This window comes from Chaetodon trifascialis, chromosome 12 (genome assembly GCF_039877785.1).
Source record: "Chaetodon trifascialis isolate fChaTrf1 chromosome 12, fChaTrf1.hap1, whole genome shotgun sequence".
NCBI classification, from domain to species: domain Eukaryota; kingdom Metazoa; phylum Chordata; class Actinopteri; order Chaetodontiformes; family Chaetodontidae; genus Chaetodon; species Chaetodon trifascialis.
In genome coordinates, this window is record NC_092067.1 from 14,412,964 (window position 1) to 14,438,626 (window position 25,663).

At 41.5% G+C, this 25,663-nt stretch overlaps 1 protein-coding gene across 2 annotated transcripts; it reads right to left on the reverse strand.

Annotated features, from left to right (window-relative positions):
* Nucleotides 1-731: 731 nt before the first annotated feature.
* map3k20a (mitogen-activated protein kinase kinase kinase 20a) lies at nt 732-25,180 on the reverse strand. Of its 2 annotated transcripts, XM_070975781.1 has the most exons (20): nt 25,048-25,180; nt 22,837-23,026; nt 21,506-21,593; nt 17,687-17,788; nt 16,619-16,684; nt 16,486-16,514; nt 15,669-15,806; nt 13,662-13,748; nt 12,595-12,669; nt 12,387-12,493; nt 9,451-9,586; nt 5,367-5,411; nt 5,237-5,267; nt 5,002-5,141; nt 4,827-4,889; nt 4,652-4,741; nt 2,634-2,750; nt 2,418-2,492; nt 2,144-2,294; nt 732-1,983 (listed from the first exon to the last, which is right to left on the reverse strand). In XM_070975781.1, exons 2-20 carry the CDS (start codon nt 22,993-22,995, stop codon nt 1,262-1,264), a joined length of 2,421 nt encoding a protein of 806 aa, XP_070831882.1. In that variant the 5' UTR covers nt 22,996-23,026; nt 25,048-25,180; the 3' UTR covers nt 732-1,261. The 2 variants fall into 2 exon arrangements, with proteins under 2 accessions (XP_070831882.1, XP_070831883.1); XM_070975782.1 differs by lacking the exons at nt 732-1,983; nt 2,144-2,294; nt 2,418-2,492; ... (4 more) ...; nt 5,237-5,267; nt 5,367-5,411 and adding an exon at nt 7,041-8,574.
* Nucleotides 25,181-25,663: the final 483 nt, after the last annotated feature.

Genomic DNA, 25,663 nt, shown 5'->3' on the forward strand with positions numbered 1-25,663 from the left:
CAGACAGGACTTAGTCATTATTTGTTCAGACTTCATAAAATGAGTATTTTAGTTGCACAGTTACAGCTGATAAAGGAATCAAAGGGGAATTTATTGGTAAAGGAAGCAGAAGATAAGAGAGTTTCATTTAATAAAGCTGAATAAAGGGGAATAATGAGAAAGATAAGAGTAGCAACATTGAGATAAGACACAAACAGGGTGACATGTTTGTGTAAACAGCAGGAAGTTGATATGATCGAAGCATCAAAGAGCAGAGTATAATAAGGCTGGGCTGGGGCACAGCAGACCAAATAAAACTCTGCACTTATGGGTTTATACAACCACTGTGAAACAACAGAATCATTAGATCATGTTATATTGATGTGCCAAACATATGTTACAGAGATCTAGAATTACAGCAGGGCTTGTCAAACCTGTCTGAACTTTGGCCACAAGTTCTCAACAACACCTCCCATCCTCTCTTGTGATACACCTGGAAAAGAATCTTTTTGCATGCCTGATCCATCCGTGGCAATCTTCTGCGGATATGTCCAGACATCCTAAGTCCATTTCATCCAAGAGGGACATCTGATCATATGGCTGCTGGTCATAAACGTTCCTCTTCCGTGAGACATCTAAGTAGAAGGAAAAGTAACACCATCCAGGGTTCTGGATTCAGCCTCACCTGTCCCCTTTCCTCACCTGGCACAAGTCTTTCATAGAGGTCATCAAGAACTTAGACACTCAGTGTTGCTTGTCCTGATTCAGAGTTTATGCATTTTTTATTTCTTTTTTAATGTAGCAAAGTAGAGCAAATTGCAGTCCAATGTACAGTAATATTGTTTAAATAACTGTTTCTACAACAACAAATGGAGGGCAACTTTGGTGGTGGCTGAGGTGGAGTTAGAAAACAGTTCATGACGTTTGAAAGATGTGATCGCTGAAGGCATTTTGTGTCAAAGTAATTAAAAGTGATCCACACTTTTAGTTTTAGTGACTTCACCATGGTAAAAAACTGTGATGGAAGAAATAAAGTGAATAACGAGGATATTTATACATATATTTATAGAGACAGAGCAATGGCATTATAATAAATACATGCTAAGCAAAGGCTCATATTTATTTGGAGCCTGTTTTTAAAAAATAAAAGCTTATGGTCAGACTTACTGTATGTTCATCATAGGCATCAGTGTTATTCTCTTAGCATGTAAGCAGACAGAATTTGCATGTAAAACCTTTTCATGACATGCTCAGCAAGCTGTCAGTTCATGTGTGGCCCACATTAAGTTCTCCCACCAGCGCCGCGCCCTCCCCGGCCCCCTCTCCTCTGTCGACCTCTGACTTGTTTATTGTCCTGACGTGGTAATCTCTTCTGTCGCTCCACTTTGATCCACCCTCCATCGCTGGCTTTGGCCCCCTCTTTTTCCTCACTGGGGTTTTCTGTCACAGACAATATACCTGGTATCATGGAGGGGCGGCTCTGTGCTGTGACACTGTAACTGTTGGACCGTGGCCTCCCTGGCTGTCGCGAGGTTCTGCTGGTTTTATTATTAATATAGTTACCTCTAGTATTGTTCAATGCATGGCCCCTACCCTGCCCCCATACCACAGTTAATGTGTTGCCAAAGTAGTTGTTTCTGCGGTGGTCATGCACTGCTCCGGCACTGAGTGGCCGCTCCCGTTCCCTCTCGGAGGTGCTCTCGGACGTGGTGCTGGACGGACTGCTGCCCTTTGACCCGAGATGGAGTGGGGAGAGTTTGGCCGACAGGCTGGTAGTTGGCGAGGAGCTGCGGGAGTCAATCCAAGGCGATACATGGGCGCGGTTTGGAGAGCGACGCACAGCTGACGCATAAGAAAACTCCTGGCTTTCAAGTGCAGACAGGAGCTGAGGCAGTGTGCGGGCATCAGAGCTAGTGAAGGTAGTCAGAGCAGCAGTGGTCTGCTGGGATTTCTGGGTCATCATCTGCCTCATCTTTACGCTGTACATCCACGTGGGATCAATATCTAAAAAAGAGGATGTGCATTAATAAAATTAGGAGCTCAGTCTGTTTAATACTGTCAATATATTTGTGATATCTTAAATTCACAGGACAATCTTTATTTGTCCAGCAGTGAACACTGTTGCTCTGTCACTCCATAAAAACCTGTAAATAACAGCAGTTACCCAAGTTACACTTGTTTCTGGGGTTCCACTCGATGTTAGCTGGAGTCGTTTCGATGACCAGCTCTGCAGTCTTGATCTCATCTTGTCCACCACCAAGACTCCATGTCACTGGACTGCTGTGTCTGGTACACTTGGGTGACTTGACATCATTCTGATGGGTTAAGTCAGACAGGACACAGAGTTCTGTGACTGCCTTTGATACATTTTTTTGTTTGTATTTCAGATGGCTGATGTGTAGATTTGCATTTTTTTGTGAGCTGCTGAAATGACTCACCTCATAATTGACCACGTAGTCTACTCTCTGGTTTTGCTGCAGTCCAATGATCCATTTGTCCATCACAAAAGGAGGCTGCATGGAAATGACATTAGTTCATAAACAGTCCACCTATGGCAACCTCAATACAACAGGTATACATACAATAATATAGGTCAGAAATATAGCATAGACAACATTTAGCAATGATAAAAAAATTTGTGTTTCTGACAACACCTTGGTCATACGCAGTATTTCCACATCCTGACGGTTGGCATTAAAGACGACATCTTTGATGTAGGTTACTGCTACATCATCTCCATCAAGCTCAATGTACATTTTCCATTTGCAGTCCTTGAAAGAAAAGAGCTAATGGTGAGATAATGTAGGTATGGTACACTCAGACACTGCACCTGATTGTATGGAAAAGTTTATAATTGCAGTATTCTGTGAGGAGAACTTGGTTGACTCTTGTATATAAACCAACAGCACAACCTAGAGGTAGTTTCATGGTAGTGGCCACAAAGCCTCATACAGAGCAGGAGGACAGACATTCTAACACAAAAATATTACAACTAGATTGTAAGGGGACAAAAGAAATTATGTTAAGTGCAACTTAAAGCAGGGAAGAAGCATCGTGAGACGCCTCATTTAGAGAACAGATCTTAATGGAAACCAGTCTTTCACCTTGCTGTACTAATGCCTCAACACTGCAGTGAGAATGATCACATTTCATAAAATTACTACAACAGAGAAAGACACAAATGACAGCAATAGCAAATAGTTTTATAAAGACTGTGAATTTCTTGTCAAAATATTTGATTTCATTTTTCTCAGTGGGACCCAGGATTAATACCTTGGAGCAGGAATCTGGTCGATTTTAGATGATAAGGGTGAAGGTTTTTCCTTATGAGTTGCTACAAATCTGAACAATTCCCTAGCCCTCTTCTCCCGCATACTGAATGCTGACGAAGCAGTAATGATTCTGCCAATTCCCGAAAGCCGTCCACAAAACCACAGGTCACTGCTTAACCACACAGGGTTCATGGCACAGGCCAATCCATTGTGTAGTGATCACAGAGAAAGACATCAGAGGAGTGGCACTAACACACTCGTCTGAGGAGCCTTCGCCCTCTCCTGCATCGTCCCCGGGGGCTGGAAACGGCTCAAAGGGGGAAGCTTCAGCAAGCCTCTGGCTCAGAAACACACCAGTGGCCCCGCGCTGGCCTGGTGTCGGCACTGGACGGTCGCACCGGGGCTCCCAGGTCCATGCTAGTCTAATCACTCCAGCAGAAACAATGTCTGGTAATGATGCCTAGGACCCGAGTGCGTCTAATGACAACTCATACATAATTCAGCACCTTTCACTTGGCTGCACGGTGATATCCTCATTAGTAGGGGACCCGTAGTGGCTGTCAGATGGTGGCCGCACAATCGCAGGCCCTCATTTTGTCTTTGAGAAGTGCAGCTGCTTCCATGACATCGCCAGCAAAGAGGGGCGAAGAAAAAAATGCAGTGCGGGTTTGTTTTATTTAGTGCAAAAAAACCTTCCAGTTTGTAAAAACAAGGCTGACACGGAACCTGACACCAGGCAGGGGAAAATAATTAGCTCTCATTTTCTCAGCCTCCTGTTTCCTTCTCCCTGCTGTGTTTTCTACCCACTAAACCACCACATGTCAGAAGAAATGGGAGGCAATTAGCAGGCTCGTTTCAGCCCTGCCGAACACACTGAAAGAGGACTATTTATGATGGGACAATGAACAGCTGAAAGATTAAATAACGTTTGCCTTTTAAAAAGAAAATGACTTCTGGCTAAATGGGCTATTTTTGATTAAATTCAAACAGCAAGTTAAGAGCCACCCTTTCTCCACAGTTTGAGACCCTAACAAAGGGCTGTGAGCAAGTCGAGGTGGATGTGGTACATGGCTGAGAATGAAATGTTTATTTGTCTGGTTTTATATATGTGTACTGATGCCTTCAGTGGACAGTATAACAGCCATCATCATGATTCCTCAACAAACAGCTTCAGCACAAGAAGGCTGATTCAATCACTGGAAAAAACATGATTTTGTTTATCTATTTACAATTATTACCAAGCATATTAAACATGTTAACAATTAATGAAAACCCTGATTAAAGTGAATGTAACATTCATTCATGATTGTCCACACAGATCCAATGATGGACTCCACCAGCTGCTCACAGCTGCAAAATATGTTGATGCAGTCAGTGTGCGTGTTTCACGACAAACTCACAGATTTCCCAGTTCCTGGTTTCCAGTGGTACCCAAATACCAGCTCCAGATTTACAGTTTTACTCCTCTCCACTTCCTTTTCAAGCTCATTCTAGGAGGAAAAGAAGTTTAGGCCCAGATATGCACAAAAAAAAACAAAAACAAGTGTTCCTGAAGATAAGGAAGAAACTTTGTACCTTCAGCAGAGGTGGGAAGTGGACTAACCCGAGGTAATCATGAGTTAGCTTTTCAATTTCACCCTGCCAAAGAGAAAATATGAACGTAATTTCAAATAGCAGCCAGCATAGCTCAAATCCTGTAAATCCCACGTGGGTCAAAGACAGTCGTGGTTAATGGTTGACTGCGCCTTGCCTTCAGGTGCATGACGTGACCTTTGGACTTGACCCCCATGTCCCGCATGTCGTTCTCTGTGAGCAACAGTAACCTCTTTCCGGTGATGTGATTTTCTTTAAACAGGTCAGCATACAGCTGCATGCCACATGGACCCTCCCCTGAGACAGAAAAGGACATACCCAGTTTTTAAAGAACACAGAAACAACAAATAAAGAGTCTCAAGCTGCCGATTACAGATGATAAGATAACAGACCTGCGCCAAATATTTGCTGCATCCAGAAATACTGAGGGGATAAAATGGTAACATATTAGTTTTAATAGTAATCATGTGGTGTGAAAATCTAAATAAATCCATTAGTAATGAGGCAAATACAAACACTGACCACATGCTCCTCTGTCCATGTATAGATGTCGAGTGTGGGCAGCAACTGTGTAAAAACAAAAGACAAACAAAAGTAACAGCAATAGGATATGGATGGATGGGCACAGAATGAAACGTGTATTTATGACAGACAGATCTCAAAGTGAAAATCACCAGACTTAAGTAAATGTTATTAGAATGGAAAATAGCCATGTTTTCCATGTCTTCCAAAGCCATTACTTTTCCGGTTATTGTGCTGTGCGATTAAGATGGCTTGCCTCTAATGGTCTATATCAAACCGAAACGTCCATCTGACTGATCTAACGTGATCTATCTGAATGATAAATCATTTATTGCTCATTAAATGTAATCAGGCAGAAACTTGCCAGCCAAAATAAAGATTTCATCATTGTGCTCATGAGACTGGTGTGTAATGACAGAAATAATGCAATGGAAAATTGGAGGAAAGATGACTAAATGAATGAGTAATCCCCATTCACTATCTTCTTCCCACGACATCTGATAACAGCTCAGATTATGAACTGAATGCCGCTCTCAATAGACAGTCGCTGCCATACATTTCAGTGCAGCCGCCGCCTCATAAAGCCACTCAGCCCTGCAGCGTTTTCCGCCTCCTCCAGTGCTGCCGTTCGGAAGTAAACAGATTCAGGAACACTCTGCCACTGCCAAAGTCTCACTGGAGTAACTCAGCATCACTTTTCAAGCAGCATATTTTATCTCACAAATGTGTCGCCATGCTTCCTTTACTAAGATCCATGGCACGTTGCTGACAGAGGTACCTGGATCCCAAACTCAAAACGGTTCATGTGTTTATGAAATGTGTGTGGAATCTGCACAAAAGAGACTTTGAGTCGTGTTTAGTTCACACAATTCTGCCCCCATGTGGACTAAGAGGATGATAAGCAGACCATGAGCTAGAGAGTGGCATGAAGTTAATATTAGGAGAAGCAGCTCAAGAAAAACCGCCTAGTGAAGCAATGTATTTTACAGTCTTATTAAAACGGTATCAGTTACGCTCTGTTATGTGTTCAATCATAAAACATTTGGTAATAATAGTAGTAATACAACATAATTTCAATGAAACATTTGTACTGTGTCACTGTTGGTACACTCTCAATTCCAAAATAGTTGGGACTCTGTGTAAAATGTAAATAAAACAGGATGCAACCTGCAAACAAACTGTGTTTACTGACAATAGTTTTCCAAAGTGTTCCTGAGGCCATGTATTAATCTGCTTTATACAATCATGTGTTCACAAAGTGGTGAACCTCACTTCATCCTTGCTTGTGAGCGACTGAGTTCCAGGATGCCCCTTTCATACCCAATCATGATACTATCACCTGTTACCAATGAACCTGTTTACCTGTGGAATGTTCCAAACAGGTGTTTTTGGAAGATTCCACAACTTTCCCAGTCTTTAGCTGCTCCTGTCCCAACTTGTTTGAAACGTTGCTGGCAACACATAAGAATAAGCAGATATTAACAAAAATCAATGAAGTTGATGAGGTCAAACAATAAATATATTGTCTTTGTGCTGTTTTCAATTGATTATATGTCATAAAAGGATTTGCAAATGGTCACATTCTGTTTTTGTTTTACACAGCGTCACAGCTTTTCTGGAACTGGGGTTGTACGTGCATGGAAAGTAATAAAAACAATCTAAAACAGACCGAGTGGCAGAGAGCTGAAAAAAACTGATTTATTGACAAAACCATGAAGGAAGCGGGAAAATAAATCCCATCAAGAAGCTGCTCATCGTCTGATTTCGGTTGAAGCTCGAGCGGATGACTAACAAGTGTGGAAGCAGAATGTTTCAACATGTCTGTCTGGATTTCACACAGGGAAATGTAAATATTGAGTCTGTGCTATAATTGTTATGTCTGGTCTAGTATGCACTTGGCTTGATGGCACAGGAGTACAGGCAACATTTGAATAGCAATATTAGCTCGTGGCAGGAAGCTAACAAGCAACAACACAGGAATACAGAGGATTACATCCTCATGAGACTGACTGATGATAACAAGCGAAGGGGACAATTTAATGGGCTATGCTCCAGGAAGCATGTCCTTCCCCCAGATGAAGCATAATACCTAACTGAACACTAATGCTAATACGATTTTCTCCACTGTAAAGTGCAGGTCTTGAGGCTAATATTCAGTTAGACCATGTAAAAAGTGACAACGGAAGGAAATTATTCTTATTAAAATCAATATAGTGACGTCTGATTGAGGCAATGCAGAAACATTTGTCACTGTTATTGTTTCTTTATGTTGTTTCATATTTTTGGGCTTAAGAAAGAAGCCTTTCATGAAAAGTAAAATGTAAAATGAGAGAATGAAGCTGGCAGTCACACACCAAAGTCCCTCTCCTGCTGTTTTGAACCTGGGTCAGTCAGAGGAAAAAACATGTACTTTCTCATCCTGGTAAGAGACTGTGTCTCAACAACTGCACTCCACCACATCCAGAATAAATTGGCCAATCTTAATGTCAGCAAAATGTCACTTCATCATAAAAGCCTGGCCTTCTCTGAGCAAGTGGCTCACGTGGCTCTTTTCTTCACAGCATGGCACTATACATCCAGTGCATTAGGCATACAGTAAATGACATCCATAATATCCCATAGGTGCAGGGTTACAAATATATTCTATACGATGTTTCCAGGTTGGATTGAGCTTTTTCTTAAAGCACTTCGTGAATATAACTTGGACAAAGCAGAGGAAATAGTATGTAAAGATGTGTTTTCGGTGGACCAAGTAAAGTTACTGAAGCAACAGAAAAATTAAATGACTTAACAAGCAATTGATTAAGAAATCATACTTCCACAAAGTCAATATGCATTAAGTGAGATCACAGTGTTCAACAGATGCAGCTGCAGCAACGCAGAACGTCAGAGAGCTTTATTCACTGTCGTCAGACCAAGAGAAGTGTCCCATCCCCAGAGGCATGTTGATTTTGTGTCCTTCTCTGACACAGCTCGACATGGAGGAGTCCTGCCTGGCCTGCACGTTGACCTGCATGCCCGAGTGCAGGACAGGCCGGCCAAAGTCCAAAGAAAACATGTCCTCAAAGCCTTTCATCACGGACCGCAGACTCACGCCCTCGTTACTGGAGGCTGTGATCTGACATGACATCTGTGAACTGTTTGATTCCTCCGTCTTACGCTGATAGAATGACTTAGCATTTATCTTTTTTGCCACAGGTGAGAGGAGCTGAGAGGCAGAGGACAGGTGGAGAGCGGGGACACGGGGTAGAAGAAAAGAGGAGAGGACAGAAAAGAAAAGGAAGCAAGTAATCAGTTTCAAACCCCAAAACAAGCGTAAATGAGAAAAGTGAGCACATTTTACGCAAAGATGTGATTTAGAAAACTGTATTGTAAAAGTAAGTTAGCAGAACAGAACAACAGAGTAAGACAGGAAAAGAAGGGAAATGATTTTCGTTTACTTGATTCAAAGGTTTTGCTGACTTTCAAACTCAAACTATAGAAACTGTGTTTTGTTGAGTGACAGCCTGCAAGATATCTAGACTGTAACTACAGTAGAATTCAGTCACGGTTTTGAGAAAACAACGACACTTTGGTCACAGAAACATTAGAGAAAACAAGGAAATACCAGAATACAATATGCTGGGTCTTTTGCATGCAAGAAAAACAATGCAAGCAAAAAAAGGGAAGCAGTAAAGCCGTGAACAGCAGGTCAGAGGCTGCACGCTCACAATTCAGTATGAATTCTCGTGAGGAATGCAGCACTTGCTCTGTGCATCATGATGCAAATGTAGTTGTTGGGCAGCCATGCACTACACTGCACATCAATTCAGCACTGCCAGTTATATACACTGCCCCATAATGTTCCCATAATGTGCTTTTTCCTTCACTTCTCATTCCACACTTTTTATTTTCATTCCACTGCTTTCCCATTTCCACTTCACCCCCACATGAAGATCAGAGGATTTTCATCCCTCTCCTAATGGGTCTGAGGAAACAGCAGTGTGAATGTGTGATGCTAACGCTGCGACCACTTAACAGTTGGTCGAGGCTGTCCTGAGGGTGAAGGTGAACCAAGGTGGACAGGGGATAATGAGGAACTCACCGGGCTGTTGGACTGTTCGATGAGTTTGCACTCCCACATCTTTAGACGCTGCTCTCGCTCCTTCAGCTCCTGCTCTTTGGTGCTCAGGTCTCTCTCCAGCTTCTTAAGTCTCTCCAGTGTGGCTTCAATCTCGCACCTGTAGCATAGAGCAACAGAGCAATGTCAGACAGAGATATGTTAAACCCTGATATGAGCAAATAATTTCATTTTCTGTCAACAAATCCCATGAAAAGTCCAAAACCAACAAAGTGTCTGTCGGTCTCTCAATGCAAGCTCGAGCTCATTTCTTCCTACTAAAGATAAATCAGTCACAAATATTATTTTTAAAAATGCTATGTTATGTCTTGACACTGCTGGGAACTGTAGTTTTAAGCCAAATTGTTTCAAACAGGACCGAATAGTGTATTTGTTGGGGACTATTTTCAGCTGCGGATGAATACACATTCGGTACCTTAGAGACTATTTTCACAGCAGGACAGTATATATGGGATTGACTCAGTAAAATACAGAGCTTGTGTTCACTGAAAAGGAGGAATGCATCATCCATTGCAACACTGTGGCTCACTGATGTGTTTTAACCCCTAAAAATCTGGTTTTCCCTTTTCATTTTCTTAATTAGCTTATTAGCTTTGACGTCAAATGACCAATCATATATGTATCATATATTGTGTATTGACAGTGAAATCTTTAAACCCATGACTCCATGTGTTTTATGGCTGTATCATCGCGTGAAATGTGAATATTTGGCATCTTTGGAAACTTTCATATGAAGTTTTGAGGGTTTCAACAATCTTTGGCTGTTCAGCAATTGCTTGAAATGACTTAACCCACCAACATTTTGGTCTTTTTATGGGATTTGTTGGCAGTAACACAATATTAAATATTACCAGGCTTATTCTTTAACAGCACAGCATAAAGAGACGTGACATTAATCACAGTTAGAGTGCAAGGACAATAAGCAGTGACAAATACTAAAACAAAATAAAAACACTCCTCTGTAAACAACCCAGTGATGCCCTGGCCTGCAGTCAGAAGGTGATTAGTCTGAAGCTTTGAATACCAAGGACAGGACAATGTCTCATGTTCACTTCACGCTGGGGAAGTTTGTTTTGCCCAGTGGGTGGGGCTGCACAGTGTGTTGTGGAAATCCATGCTGAGCTTCAGCCCAACAAAAATTCAGTTCTCACACATAAACACATGTAGGCCAGGCAGGAAAGCCCATCCTTGCTCCTCCCGGCCCTCCGCTTCCTCCACCTTGACGCTTCCCACGTCAAAACGACTTCCACTCTTGCTCAACTTACCAAATGATGTATTCTCTTCTCTTTTGAGCATTTCATATCAGCCTGCACATTACTGAATCTCTTTTAAAAAGAGTATTTTTCCAAACATTTTCTCCACGAGCAATGAAATTACAAGTCTCTTTTAATTCTTCAAGCTAATGTTCAAACTGGTCCGACACGCTGCGTAACAGGAGATGTCTGCTTAGTTTTACATGTTTGATATTTAACTAGTGACTCACTTTATATTGACTTCTTAGCCAGATAATTAGTTCACATAATAGACGAAGATTATTTACCGGTTGTAAGACATAGCTCAGCTCGTGCTTGATATTTGCTCTTTGTATGAACAAAGTACAGCGCAGTCTGTAAGCACTCGGACGCTGGAGTTGACATGAAATGGTGACTGTGAGCATACAATTGTGTGACACACAGACAGCTGGTTAAACCTCTGTTAAGCTCTCCATAATCACCTGCACTGCGTTTTAATGTACACACTCACGGTTCAGCACTTTTAATCATTTCCTGTTTCTGTTGTCAGAACGAGCCGTGATTTGATAGTAAAACTAACAGCATTCCCACCAGCCTCAGCTGTACTTTAGCATAATAACATGGTAAACTTGGATAGTAAACATGGTAAACATTATATCCACTAAACATTAACATGTTATCACTGTCACTGATGTTAGCATATAGCTCCTTGCACCGCTGTGCCCATGTACAGCCTCACAGTGCTGTGAACATGGCTATAGACTCTCAGTCTTGTTATATTTTACATCCCCCCAGAGGTGAAAAGGCTTATGTTCCTACACGTGCACCCAATACAGATGTGAAATTCACCACCTCAAACTGACTGTGAATGAGCAGTATAACACACAGCCACTGCACTAAAACGCATCACTGCACTGTATGCTGTATCTATTTCCTAGTAACTCCTGGGTAATGCACATTAGCTGAGAGAAACAGTTTTAATCCCAACAGATCTCACTGCTCTGAGGTCAACATGACATCTCTCTGCCCTCTCTGGTGAAGCTACCTGCCGCTCTGAGCATCCACCGACCTCTACGTCCGTTTTCAGCCAGCTAAGCTTCTAACATCAAACCTCTTGAGCTACAACAAATGCGCCTTTCTGTGCCACACATTCTCAGTTTCTGTTTTCCAGCAGTGAGATTCACTCCAACCTGCTCCACCTGCAGATGGCTGCCTGGACATGCTGCCACCAGCACAACTTCTGAGGAAAAACCTCTGAGCACAGACAAGCCCCGCAGAGAGGCAGACAGAGAATAAAGTAACAGCTGAGACTCAGGCTGTGCTGAACATCACCAAACCTCCAGCTGCTCATACAACCCAATTAAACACTTCTACTTGAAAAAGATGGTGATTATTTTTAGGGCCTTATGGGTAAAGAGAGGAAGTATATCCAGATGGATGATTCTTTGGAGGTTTTCATGCCTTTATGTAGCTATCAGTGTAATTATTAAAGATCTATATGCACAATCTCAAGTCTTTTTTGTGTGTGTATTTCATGGCCCATCAACTACATTTCCACATCATTCTTTGAAAACAGTTGCGCATTTCCTTAGGCTGAGGCAGTATATTGGTGAAAAAAGGGAGTTATAAATACATTTACTGGGCTTGGAGAATGGCTGAGCTCATTACCTCCATTCAGCCTTGTTGTGAAGGAAAGAGTTGCACTGTTGAGGAAGCTGGCTGTCATTTGACATGGACTCCAAAGTCGAGAGGATCTGCTTGAACATCGGCCTTTCCTAAATCAACATACAAACATTGGCTCTGTATGAGATTAAAGTGAAAACATATACTATATGTTTTTTATTTGCATGCTAATATAGCTGAGCGGATCACTCACCTTTGGGTCTGTTGTCCAACAGTTCTTCAAGAGCTCCGCAAAGCAGGCAGGACAGCCGCTGGGGATGGTTAACCTCTGAAACACAGTCAGTTGTAGAATGAGCTGCTGCTTACCGAACTGAACTAAACTCAAGTGGTGCTGATTTAAAGGATGAGGCATTATGGAATATATGCTTATTCACTTCCTTGCCAAGAGCTAAAAGGAGATCAATATCACTCTCATATCTATTAAGTAAATATGAAGCTACAGCCAACAGTCAATTAGCCAATCTAAACATAGAGACTGGAAAAACGTGGAAACTGCTAGCCAGAATCTGTCCTGTAGTCCCCACTGGTTACTTCCTTTCCTGTCAACCTCATGGTGACGACAAGACAACAGGTACTCACTGTGAAACAGCAAAAGAAAATAGCACCACACATAAATTCTGTAAAACCGCAGCTTGACATCTGTACACATAAGTTCTGTACTGATTAAACAAATGAGATATAACAACTGGTGTTCTGATAGAAAGTGACACGTCACATGTATGTGTGCTTGTGTGTTTGTGTGGCAGCTAAGCTTCTGACTCAGAACTCACCAGAAAATCAGGTTGTTCTGTCATTAACGTCCCATTTCTCTGCTTTTTTCCTCGCCAATGTATGTCAAGCCGATTCATGAAGCGAACTCAGACGGACACATGTTTGCATGTAATTGCATCCCACAGGAAAACCACTAACTTATTATACAACTGCACCACCACTGTTTCCAGTTTATATGCTAAGCTAAGCTAACCAGCCGCTGGTTATAGCTTCATATCTACCATACAAGCATGAGAGGGGTCTCATCTAAGTCTCTGCAAGAAAACAAACGAATCTCAAACTAAAAAAACTAAAAATGTCAAACTATTTCCTTCACAAGATATCTCACTGCTATGACCTCCAGCAGAGCCATGAGTCATTTAACAAACCACAGAAGAACCTAAACATTGATTCAGCAAAGGAAGTAAGGTTTATTTATCTGGATATATATGATTCCCCAGTTCCAAGGATCAACACTGTACATACACATGCAATCACACACTACAGTACCTCATTTTTCTCCACCACGAGCCAGGCCACTTGTAAACCTTCCAGGCCTTTAAAGGGGATCTCACGGGTGAGCATTTCCCAAAGCACCTGTCACAGAAGTCAAGAGGCAGGGTCAGTAAAGCTACACATACGCGTATGCCTAGGCGCTGTCAACAAACAGTACATCTATGAATCTTAATACTGCTGAGCAGACACAGTAAGTAGCTATATTTCATCTGTAAAGCAAGCGTATTCATATACAAATAAACATTAAAAACACTTTTCTGTCTTTCTTGGGACAGCATACAAAACAGACATAAAGATTCATTTCAATGATTGGGACTGCCATGATTTCTGAAGTACAATAACAGTACTGCCTGGATAATTTAGGTTCCTTTCAGTTAGCATTCAGCAGCATCAGAAATGACAACCTGCGTCGACATCTTTAAAAATTAGATCATGAAAAGGTGGAGGAGAGCCATTTCTTGAACATCTAAAGGGCTCTACTGTATATGTGTACCATATTTCTGCATCTCTGCTCTTGTCAGCTGCCTCTCAATACACGTATGTGTTTTACTATAGAAATAAGCTCCTCAGAAAAGCGTCTTAGGGAGAAAACCACATACTGAAATTTGCCATCATTTTGCAGTACCTGAAATAAAATTGCAATCATAAACATTGTCTGTTCAGCTTGTAAAACCCTACATCTATATCTGGGGAAACATACTTAGGATTGGGATTTTACATCAGTAATTTACCTTTGCATAAAAGGAATTGGGATGGTAACTAGGAATGGTTTCCATTTTGAAACTACTTCCAAAAGTCTTTAGACTGCAGCTCGAAAACAAAAGAGTTTCAAGAAGAAAAAAAAAAAAAAAAAAGACACATTACGTTTGTAAGATTCTGTACTTCTGCAAAGGTCAAACTCACTGCAGACCAAAATGCAGAGGAAATATCACGCCATGAGCAACGTAAGTGCAATTTCTTCAGATGTATTAAGCATATTCATCCTTTCCTTCTGTTATCTTTGATGTGCACTTTCACAATGAATACATTTTCACTGGATTTGATTGCACTATGTAACAAATAATTGAATCAGAAATCGTCTTTAGAACAGTCCAAAACTTTGACTTATGAGTCAGGAAATTCTTAGTAAAAAGCAGATCTTATGAACTTTGCATAAAGAGCTGAAAGTAACTTTTTGGAGTCTAAAGGGGTCAGTACACTGTCCAGAGCTGCTTGTTGGATGGTTGAACAGCTTCAGAAAACCCCTCCCCCAACACCTTCCCAGTGTCAGATTAGGGGGGTCTGTGTCCGACCAGTTCTGCAACTTTTCCAAACCGGTGATCTGACATTCACACCCACTTCACGCAGTGATTGTCCTGCTGTGTAGAGCTGAGAAAGGAGCCAGGATTTGAACTTCTCTCTCCAGTGCTCTTTTGGCAAAATTATTTCTGTCACTTTTCAAGTGAACAGCTTGAAGTGCAACAAGATAAATGTCTTCCAGGAGAGATTATCTGTAAAGGTACACCATTATCCCCATATTTAAAGCACCAACCATCTGTGGAGGTCCTACAATGTGATATCTATCTATCTATCTATCTATCTATCTATCTATCTATCTATCTATCTATCTATCTATCTATCTATCTATCTATCTATCTATCTATCTATATTTGTTGCTATTTCAAAGGCAAGAGAATTGTTTTTCACAGTCAATATAATAATGACTGCAGTTTTTGTCATTTAAATAAGCGCATGGTTAACATGTACACTGTGTATTCATGCTGAATCATGTTAGATATTTTTCTACTTTGGAAACTGTGTGTCCTCTGTGTATGACTCCTCACAGGCTTACGAGACCTCTGGAGGCCTCTTATATTATTTGGGAGCACCTGTTCTTAATTATAGCAATAAGGGAAACTGTCCGAGGAAGTATAATCAACTCCTGAAGAATGGAGTATCTACCGAAACAGTATTTAGAATCTGAAATGTAAAAATTAGTTATGAGAATGATGTGTCACTCACCACACCATAGGAGAAGGTGTCACACGTCTCAGACACAGGGAGGCTCTGGATCACCTCCGGGGCCATCCAGGGAAACGTGCCCACCAAGGACATGTGCGTTGTGTGAGTCAGGAACTTAGATGCCCCGAAATCACAGATCTGACATGATGAAAACTGAATTAAGATTACTGCTCAACAAAACCCTCAACAAAAAAATGTTCATTTTGGTAACTGTAGCGACCATCCATAAAACAATGTGCTCAGAATTCAATGCAGATGTTTTCCTCTACTGAAAAAGAACAGTTGCCGTGATAATCTGCAAGTGTGCATGTGGTGGTAATGCTGGTATTGTTAAATGCTACAAATGTGTGTATCTACTGCAGTGTACTGTAGATATTTTCATCAATGCAGTGTCGCAGGCAAATGCAATGTGGCCCACAATGCTTTTGTTTCATTTCATAAAATGTTGCTCTGTGATACATCAGATTCATACAGAGGAGGCTTCAAAATTAACTTACTCTCTTGCGAATAATAAGGTGCAATAAATTGGCAAGAGTTTCTGTAAAATCTCCTTTCGACTAGTCTCATCCACCTACAGTGAAGCACATCGGCAATGCAGTCGGTGGTTTCTTGTACATGCTAAGTTAGTCACTGCCCTCTTGTGTCCACACACTGTAGGTAAATTCATACCACTATGTCAGGCTCACACTCTTTTCAAATTGAGAGATAAATGTTGAAACATTTAGCTAATCAGACAGCATCACCTCATCAGAGCTGGCTGATTGTGAAATGTATCAGAGAGAGATAAAACAGAGTATGAGTCAGAATGAAAACCCACCTTGAGAACCTTCTCTGCTGTCAAAACAACTGAAAGAGAAAACATGTTTTTAAAGAATATGTAGTATGTGTGTATATACAAATCTATATGTTTTGGACATACACAAAAAAATGCTAGAAATCAAATCTGTTACCATTCCTGGACTTTAAGTCTCTGTGGATCACCTTGACGGGGGCCTCTGAATGTAAATAGTGCATCCCTAAAGCAGAAATACAGAGAGGTCTTTATCGAGGGAGATCACTGGAAACTTTGATTAGTCACATGAGAAAACATAATGCATGTCTCAACTGATAATAAAGAGGACCCCATCCTCTTTGAAATACTGAATGTGCAGCATTGAGCCGAGGGAGGCCCGGAGCCGCTTTGAGTAGAAATGTTTACTATTGGAAATTTACTAATGAGCAAAATAAAGACACCTTGTCTCTTGCCTATTCATATTTCCATAGAAGAGTCCACCTACAGCTGCCTGCAGACTGTGACACACAAAAACTGGATACCAGAGTCCACATCAATAATGACTGCAATAAATGAGGACTTAAAGCAGCAGCTCAACAGAGGCAAACATTATTTCTTGCCTTGTAAACCTGTTTGATGCTTTCACAGCCAAGGCTATTTCTTACCAAAATCCCTGTTTAACCTGCTGACAATCTTGTTTCAGACCAGCATCACTACAGCCTGGCTTTGAATTTGATAAATCAGGATAATTCTGTTGTATAATAATCTGTCCTAAGCCTTTGATATCATACATTATAATTTTGTGAGACTCTTACAGACAAGCTGGCTTTAATAGGAGGACTTGTGGCTGGTTAAAATATGATCTGAAAAACACTTTTCAGGTGTGAACTCTGAAATTCTTAACATCAATACAGGTGATCCTTAGAGTTCAATCTTAGGTCATCTCCTTTTTAACAGTCTACATTAATAACCTTGTGCTGTATCAGTTAAGGTTTACTCTATTTGTATGCAAATGGAACTACATGATGGACAAATCTACAAAAACATAGCTCGCTTTTAATGACTTACCCCTGCAAAAATAAAGATTTTGAATTGAATATGTCTAATTCTAGAACGGAATGTTCACAAACATTCCAGAACAGGATGTTTGCGAACATTCTGGAATCAGTAATACAGAGACACGGCACAAATGTGACGCTGTTATTCACTAATCTAAACTAGGGAGATAAGTAAGTGTCACATTCACCTCTGGCAATCTCCGCAGCCCACGTCATGATCTGTCCCATGTCAATTTCCTCACTCTCATCACTGGACAGGTAATCGTACAACGACCCGCCACTTGCATACTCTGTGGAGAAAAGTGAGTTCGAATTAGACTTTGTATCATTGCGAGTGACTGACAGTTTGTTATGGGAATCTGTCGCACAGTGACAACACCGCTCTCCTGAGGCGTTACATTGTACACACGAGTGCAGTATGTGAGAGCATTACATGAAAACAATTGAAAATTGAGATTCTGCATGATGACTCCTGGAAGCCAACCGATGGTGTCTTGTTTACAGATTGCTTCTGTCACTGTCACTGCGGGTGAGCTCAATTTATTACAGTGTAACTGAACATTATGGGCCTCACTGTTCCCTCAGGAGCCCACATGCTATCAGAGCTATCAAAACCACAAAGCAAATGTTTGCAAAGCAAAGTCTTCGCTTTGTTTTCTAAAGTTTCATACATTTCTTATACGTCGTGACAACCATGTAGTCTTGTGCAAAATCGCCCTCAAAAGTGTATCCACGACACTGAGATAAAGCTTTGATAGAGCATCTGTAGATAGAAGTAAAGGGCTTGAATAAAGATAAACAAGCATTATCATACCAGCTGAAATATCAGGAAAGCTCTGTTTGTGCATAATAACCCCATTATGCTCCAACACAGCAATGTAAACATGCACAGGCACCAGGACAGGAGTCTAATTAACTATCATAAAATACACCAATGACTTTTATTATTATGAGTATGAATTTAGCTTAACTTGCATTGTAGCTAAAGTTGGCTGACAACTGACGTACAAACATGTATTTTAAATGATGTGCAGCTACAAAATAAGGTCATTGTAGGTAGCCTGTGTGTGCAAGTGAAGATCTGTGTGCTTCTCTTACATTAATAAGTTCAACCACATTCCATAGACGATAAGCCTGCCTGTGGTTCTGTACTTTCATTTTCTTATCATCCACCTGCTCAAAGTGAATTAGCCTCATGTTGTAGGCCAGTTTTTACCCCACAATAACAACAAAGCTTAATTCATTAGGTTTATGATGCCGCTGAGTGACAGCAGATATTGTTAAACTCATGCAGGTTAACAGAGACTAACAGGTGTCTGTAGATAGTGGCTGTTGGACAGAGGGAACTCTGTCCAGTCTGATGCTGTCCAGTACGTCAAAGGAAATTTATAACAGAGCTGATGAATGTGGACATGGCATGGTCAGGTTGGCCATAAACCTTTTTCCTGTATCTGGTGCTAATTAGATTCTGCTTTGACAAATAGAGACACTGACCTGCTCCTTGACAACAAAACCCTTCTCTTTCACAGCTGTAAAATACTACAATGGAGGACACACATGTCACGTTTTTCTTCATTGTTCAGATGCTTATCTCTGATATTTAACACAAGTGAGAGAGATTCTGCTCTTCTCTGTCTTCCTAATGAGGAAAAACTTGATTCACTCGTGTTGGCTCATTCACAGCATGCCAATATGCCGAGATACGAAACCTTTGACTCTGTAATATGTATGCAGTCGACACCAGTAAAGTGACACCAGGTAAATTACCTGCTAAAAAATTAAGCAGAGAAAGAGGATATGCAGCAGCAGGAAATCTGAATAGGCAGCGGTTGCCCAACTTTTTTAAGTGTCACATTGTGCCAGATGAGGTTTCATAATCGTGTTGGATGTAATAGGATGTAATTATTTCAGCACAGTGATGGAAATGTAACAAACACAAATTTCAGGAGTACAGAGCTGACCTGAGATGACTGTAGTCTTGCCAACCGTGGATGTGTGTGTGATGTGGAGAAAAATCTACATCCGGATGTAAACGACAGGAATGTTATGCAACAGAAAACAGACTAACCTAAAAGGCGTATTATGAATGTTTTGGTGCTGTTTTTTTTTCTTTTTGTCTTGAGAAAGGAGTATTCTGTTTTCTTTTCAGGTTTTGTTAATTGCATGACGGGTTTCTGACAGACATGTGCTGTTTTGCAAACTGAAAGAGCCTTTTGTTTCTAACAATTCATCCAAACAATAGAGAAATGCTGTAGTAGAGCAATAATGACATTTTAACAGTCATGCACACACATGCACTGACATTGCTTATACAAATAATAAAGAGTCCAACAGGGCCAAATTCAGTTCTGCCATTTTCACCTCACAATTTAAACTCACATCTGATTTGATCTTTTTTCTCTGCTGCTTATTGGCGTTTTTACTGTTTAATTGTTTTCATTATGGGCTGCACGGTGCGGCAGCAGGTAATGCGCGTGCCTCACAGCAAGAAAGTCGCAGGTTCAATCCCCGGGTCGGGCCTTTCTGTGTGAAGTTTGCATGTCCTTCCCGTGCATGCGTGGGTTCTCTCCGGGCACTCCGGCTTCCTCCCACAGACCAAAAACATGCTCATTAGGTTGATTGGTGACTCTAAATTGCCCCTAGGTGTGAGTGTGAGCGTGAATGGTTGTGTGTATGTGCCCTGCGATCGGCTGGCGACCGGTCCAGGGTGTACCCAGCCTCTCACCCGTTGACAGCCGAGATAGGCTCCGGCCCCCCCGCGACCCCGAAAGGGATAAGCGGTATAGAAAATGGATGGATGGATGGATGTTTTCATTATTTATTATCATCTTACACTCTTAAGTTATTGCCCACTATGACTTATTTCTTAGTTTGCTCATTTTAACCATAACTGGAGACAATTAATGTCACAAAGCTTTTATTAGCAGCACTGTCAAACAGAGATTAGATTTCTTTGCTCACCCCAAGGCTCAGAAGTTCAGCCTCTGATCAGGAGAGAGTAAACATGTCAAGAGCCTGGAACACAACTTGGTGGTCCTCTGTTGTTTTCATGAAAAGAGCCGATTGTATTTCGCTTTTCATAAAGAGGTAATGGTTTTCATATGTGCACCTGCAAATGAAGTCTCAATTACATGTAGTGCTGAAATAACTAAACAATTAAACTGCAACAATTTTGAAAACCAATTAATCATTTAAATCCCTTTATTGCAAAATAGGGAAATGTCTGCTGTGTACAGCTGTGAAGATTTCCTTATTGATATTACTGTAAATTGAACATCTTATTGTCAGTTGGACAAAAGAAGGAATTCCAGGATATAGACTAAACAATTAATCAATTATGAAACAGTAACTGACAGATTAATTGTAATCTTAAAAGCAATCGTTAGCCGCAGCCCTAATTATGTACTTCTATGTGCTGCTGGTGTAGTTAATTATCATTAACCTGTGATTCAGGTTATCAGTGGTACAGTGAACAGCATGAGGGTAAAAAAGAAAAGGGTAAAAAAGAAAAATTAAGAAACTCTGCCCCAAATAATCGCACAGAGTGACAAAAGAATCAAATTAAAGGTCTTCATTAGAGAGCAGAGAGGGAAAATCAATGCTTTTACAGTAAGAAAGACAAAATCCAGCAGCAGAAGAGTTTAAAATACAGTAAAACTTGAAATCAGCACAGGACCACCTCAATACTCCTGCATTATGAAAGTTGGTGCAGAGGCATTGAGGGCCCCTTGCTACATGTGCTTTATTCCTCTCAGCCTCTAACCTAGACACAAAAAACAAACAGGGGCACAGAACTACTGTATCAATGTGTGCACTTCCTGAACCCTCTGGCATTCACTAATGCTTCCATAGAAACCTCTGCACCATTCAGCGTTGAGCAAACTGCAACTGGTGCAAACAGATTCAGCTGCTGCGTTTTCCATCGCTCTGTTGTACACTGACGATCACAGCGATGTACTGTATATATGACACAGTGTTAGGAAGGCTTGAGAATTAAAAAGTCTTACCGGTGACAATTCCATAGTTGGGAGCCTCAACAATCGCGCCATAAAACTGGATGATGTTGCGGTGGCTGAGGACACTGAGGATTTCAGCCTAATGAGCACACAAGGAGAAGACAGAACCTCTTCGTCATAATGTTTTGCAAATGTTTGAAGTTCAAGAAGAGTCCACAGTCATGCTACCAAACCAGTGGTGCCTTGAGCTTAATGCTAATGTCAGCATGCTAACATGCGCACAACAACAATGCTAACATACTGATGCTAAGGAAGTATGTTAGTCTTTCGTAATGAGCCCAAAAACAAAGCCGAGCCCGGGGTTGATGGGAATGTCCTTAGAAGTGTTCGACACATTGGACCTGGTGATGGTCCTGGAATAGGTGAAAAGTTAAGGGACTGCCATCATGAGCTGGACATGATGGCACCAGAGGAAAAGTCAACTCATCACCAGAGACAGGATCAATCTTCTGGGGTCCATGAATATCTGTGTAATATTTTGTTGTACTTTGAGTTGCTGTGGCACTAAAGGAAAGGTCAGATCCCCAAAGTCAGAATTTTATGGATAGTTGCTGAGATATTTCAGGCTGGACCAAAGTGGTAGACGCCCAACAGACAGATAAATAAAAAATTAAGGAGTATGATTATATATATATATATAGAGAGAGAGAGAGAGAGAGAGAGAGAGAGAGAGAGAGAGAGAGAGAGATAGATATAGATCTATAGATAGATATAGATATAGATATAGATATATAGATATATAGATATAGATATAGATATAGATATAGATATAGATATAGATATATAAAACATACAGGCCCAGAAAGATCACTGTGAAACCATTGCGGCAATGAACAGAAACTCGACAAAACCAATTCATTTAATTGTACCCAAACACTATAATTAAATGAACAATTGCTTCAAAGTGAAAGGATTACATTATTATTTTCACTGAACAATCATCTCTCCAACACTTGAGTGAAGTTGAATGGATATCTGTGATCTTTTACAATTTCATAAAAGAAACGATGAATAATTCTCTGAACATCTTATCACGGGCCAACAAATGTAATACAATTTCCCTGAAACAATTTCAAAGACAATTCTTTTTTGTCTTTAAGACAATGAGCCCGAGCTTTCAAAGACATTTCAAGAGCCAAATACATTCTTTCATTTGGCAATAATGTTTCTTTTGCAGCACACTTTTAAGAGTGGGGGAGTATAATGACCATGAGTGATGGGTACAGAAGTCACCACATCCCCCTAAATGAGGTAGCAATTAAAATGATTACTATACTGACAATTAAAAGTATATGAAAAGCCCGGGCAATTATGACTCCTACCTCGTTCTCAATCTTGAGCAGTTTTTTTACTGCCACCTCTTTGTCCTGGGAGATCCACCTGGCTCGGTACACACTTCCAAAGCTGCCGCCGCCACAGTTCTCGTAGAAGTGGATATCATCGAACTTGATTTGCACGAAGGAGGCGCTTGGAGACAACATCTCATAATGACACTCAACACCGACTCAGCTCCTGAGGAGGGAGATCACAGGGGAGGGAAGGAAGCCTGGTTCACTCAACAAAGTCCTCGACAGTAAAACAAACTTACTCCCGCTGTGTAAAACACTTCAAAGAACAGCTTCGCTCTGAAACACACCATTTGAGAGTGCGACGGCAGGTTTGATGAGACTCACACATGACCCGAAGAGGGCTGCCGTGCCATTGGTTGATTCTGCATGAGGTGTCTGTGTGATATCCCTGGTTTCACCTCTCACTGACCATCCCCTGCCTCTCTCTCTGCTCCACAGACTCCTCCTCATCAGTACCGGTAAGCAATGAGCTCAAGGTCTGCTTGTATAAGGACGATGGCATGCCGGGTATGATGTGATCATGCGGCCAAAGTCACAGACTATTCCAGCATGGTCTGCTGTGTTCAGAAAAATAAGGCCACAACCAGAAAACGCAAAAAAAAAAAAAAAAACCCTCATAATCTCTTCATCTTTTCAACTATAAAAACAAGCTCTTCCTGCCTGTGCAAAGGTCATACATGCAGCATTTGTGCCAGCCAGGGTTAGAAATGTAATGCTTCCAAGCTGGAGAGCGCACAGATTGATTATAATATCCTTTTGTTTTTCTGTAAAAGCATAAAAGCATCTTGTAAAGAAATAATCCCATCATTACAGGAAATTGTAGCTCTGTTATTGTTCATAGGTTTCCCATTTACAGCTCTGCAATTACGGCTTTTAAAAGGCTGTTACCTGGGTCTTCAGTGGGATTGCTATCCATCCCAGCGGGAAATGCCTCCATTGTCACAAAGCGGAGCCACTGCTTTCTGCTGATTTACTTGTATTCATGCTATACTTAGCCTCTCTGCAATCTACTCAGTGGATCACCCCGCGGTATTGTCCACTCAAGAGACCAGGGTTACTGGGATATGGCAGCACTCCTGCTCTCCCTCCTGCCAGGTCTCTCTTAATAGCAAGTAAGCACTGTAACAATAACAGCCTGACAGCCATACATCAAACCACAGGTAGTTAATGTAATCAAAACTACATGAAAAATAAATCCCACAGTTGACCTGTCAGCTTCTATGTCACATCCTGACAGGCAGCAGCATGCTGATGTTTAGTCACAGAGACACCCAAATGTTGATATCAGTCTTATTTAGTAATCAACAGTGCCGTTGCTAAGGTCTCTTGGGACTCCAAGCAAGAAATCCCTGGGGCCCCCACTCCACCCGTGCATGCCGCAAAATTTGGTTTTGGCACACATAAATGCACAATTTCTGGGACATTTGAGATGAATACTGAAAAAATAGATTAGTGGTTCTCAAAGTGAGGTCCAAGTCCCTAAAAGCCCAGGCCTGTCAATGATCATTGTTATGGGTGGGTGGCGGGGCCCCCAGGCGTGCCTGTCCGCATGCCTCGGCCCTGGTAATCATCCATCCAGTTTCTATAGCCGACTTTCCCTTTCGGGGTTGCGGGGGGCTGGAGCCTATCCCAGCTGTCGGCGGGCGGGGTGCACCCTGGACCGGTCGCAGGGCAACATATAGAGACAGACAACCATTCACACTCACACGCACCTAAGGGCAATCACCAATTAACCTAATGCACATGTTTTTGGTCTGTGGGAGGAAGCCGGAGTGCCCAGAACCCACGCACGAAACCACCCCCCGTAATCAATGATCTTAGAGTGCATGGCTACTGATCTGGATCTATGTGGTTTCGATTAGTGGGAAACTCACAGGACTGCATTGCAAACATTCAACAAAGCTGAAAAAACAACAAGGATCAATAATTAAGCCTGTGGTATTTATTACTTTCACTGTCTGCATTATTCTGACTGTCTGCTATAATCACATTAGTCTGACATGAGATTCGAGCGGCTTTGTGGATCCCACTCAGCCGCCCAAACAACAGCAGTAAACCGCTGCAGTGTGCTGTATACTCCACATATGCATCCTCGCATTCTTCGGCCTACAACTGTTGTAATATTCAGATGCCAGAGAGCTGCCATGTGAGTCTCTGAGTCTGTGCTAAACGTACAGTACGTACCGGCAATGAGTGGCTTTGGGCTCCAGAGTAGGTGGTGGTCGATGCTGCTTTCACCGGGCAGATGTTAAACTTTCAGGGAGAAAAGAGAGAGAAGTCAGCGTTCCCGGAAATCTCATGTGACGTTTGTGTATTTCTCCACTGGCTCCGCGGTGGTTTGACTTGTTGCACAACTCGCTCCCGCTGCAGCAGCGCTCATTGGGCTGCGCTCTGTGCTGCCGCCGTGCCGGGAGCAACAGCTCCCCCTGCTGGACCCAAGTGGGACACGCCAGGCTCCTCCAATGGCCATTTTTTCCCTACACGTCCTGGGACAGTGGTGTTCCGTATGTGGTCCGCGGACCAGTCGAGGTTTTTACATAAAAATAAAAAAATAAAATAGTTACCAATTGACTTCCCGTCAATCGACTAATTGATTAATTTGTTTTGTGTGCAAAAATCTTAATTTGTAAAGTAACTAGTAACTAAAGCTGTCATATAAATGTAGTGAATCAGAAGTAGAAAGTGGCCTACTTCATATTTGTACTTAATTACAGCGCATGAGTAAATGTACTTAGTTACATCCCACAGCGCCTCTTTTTTAACATGCAGTGATCATAAACAATGTATTGCTGAAATGACA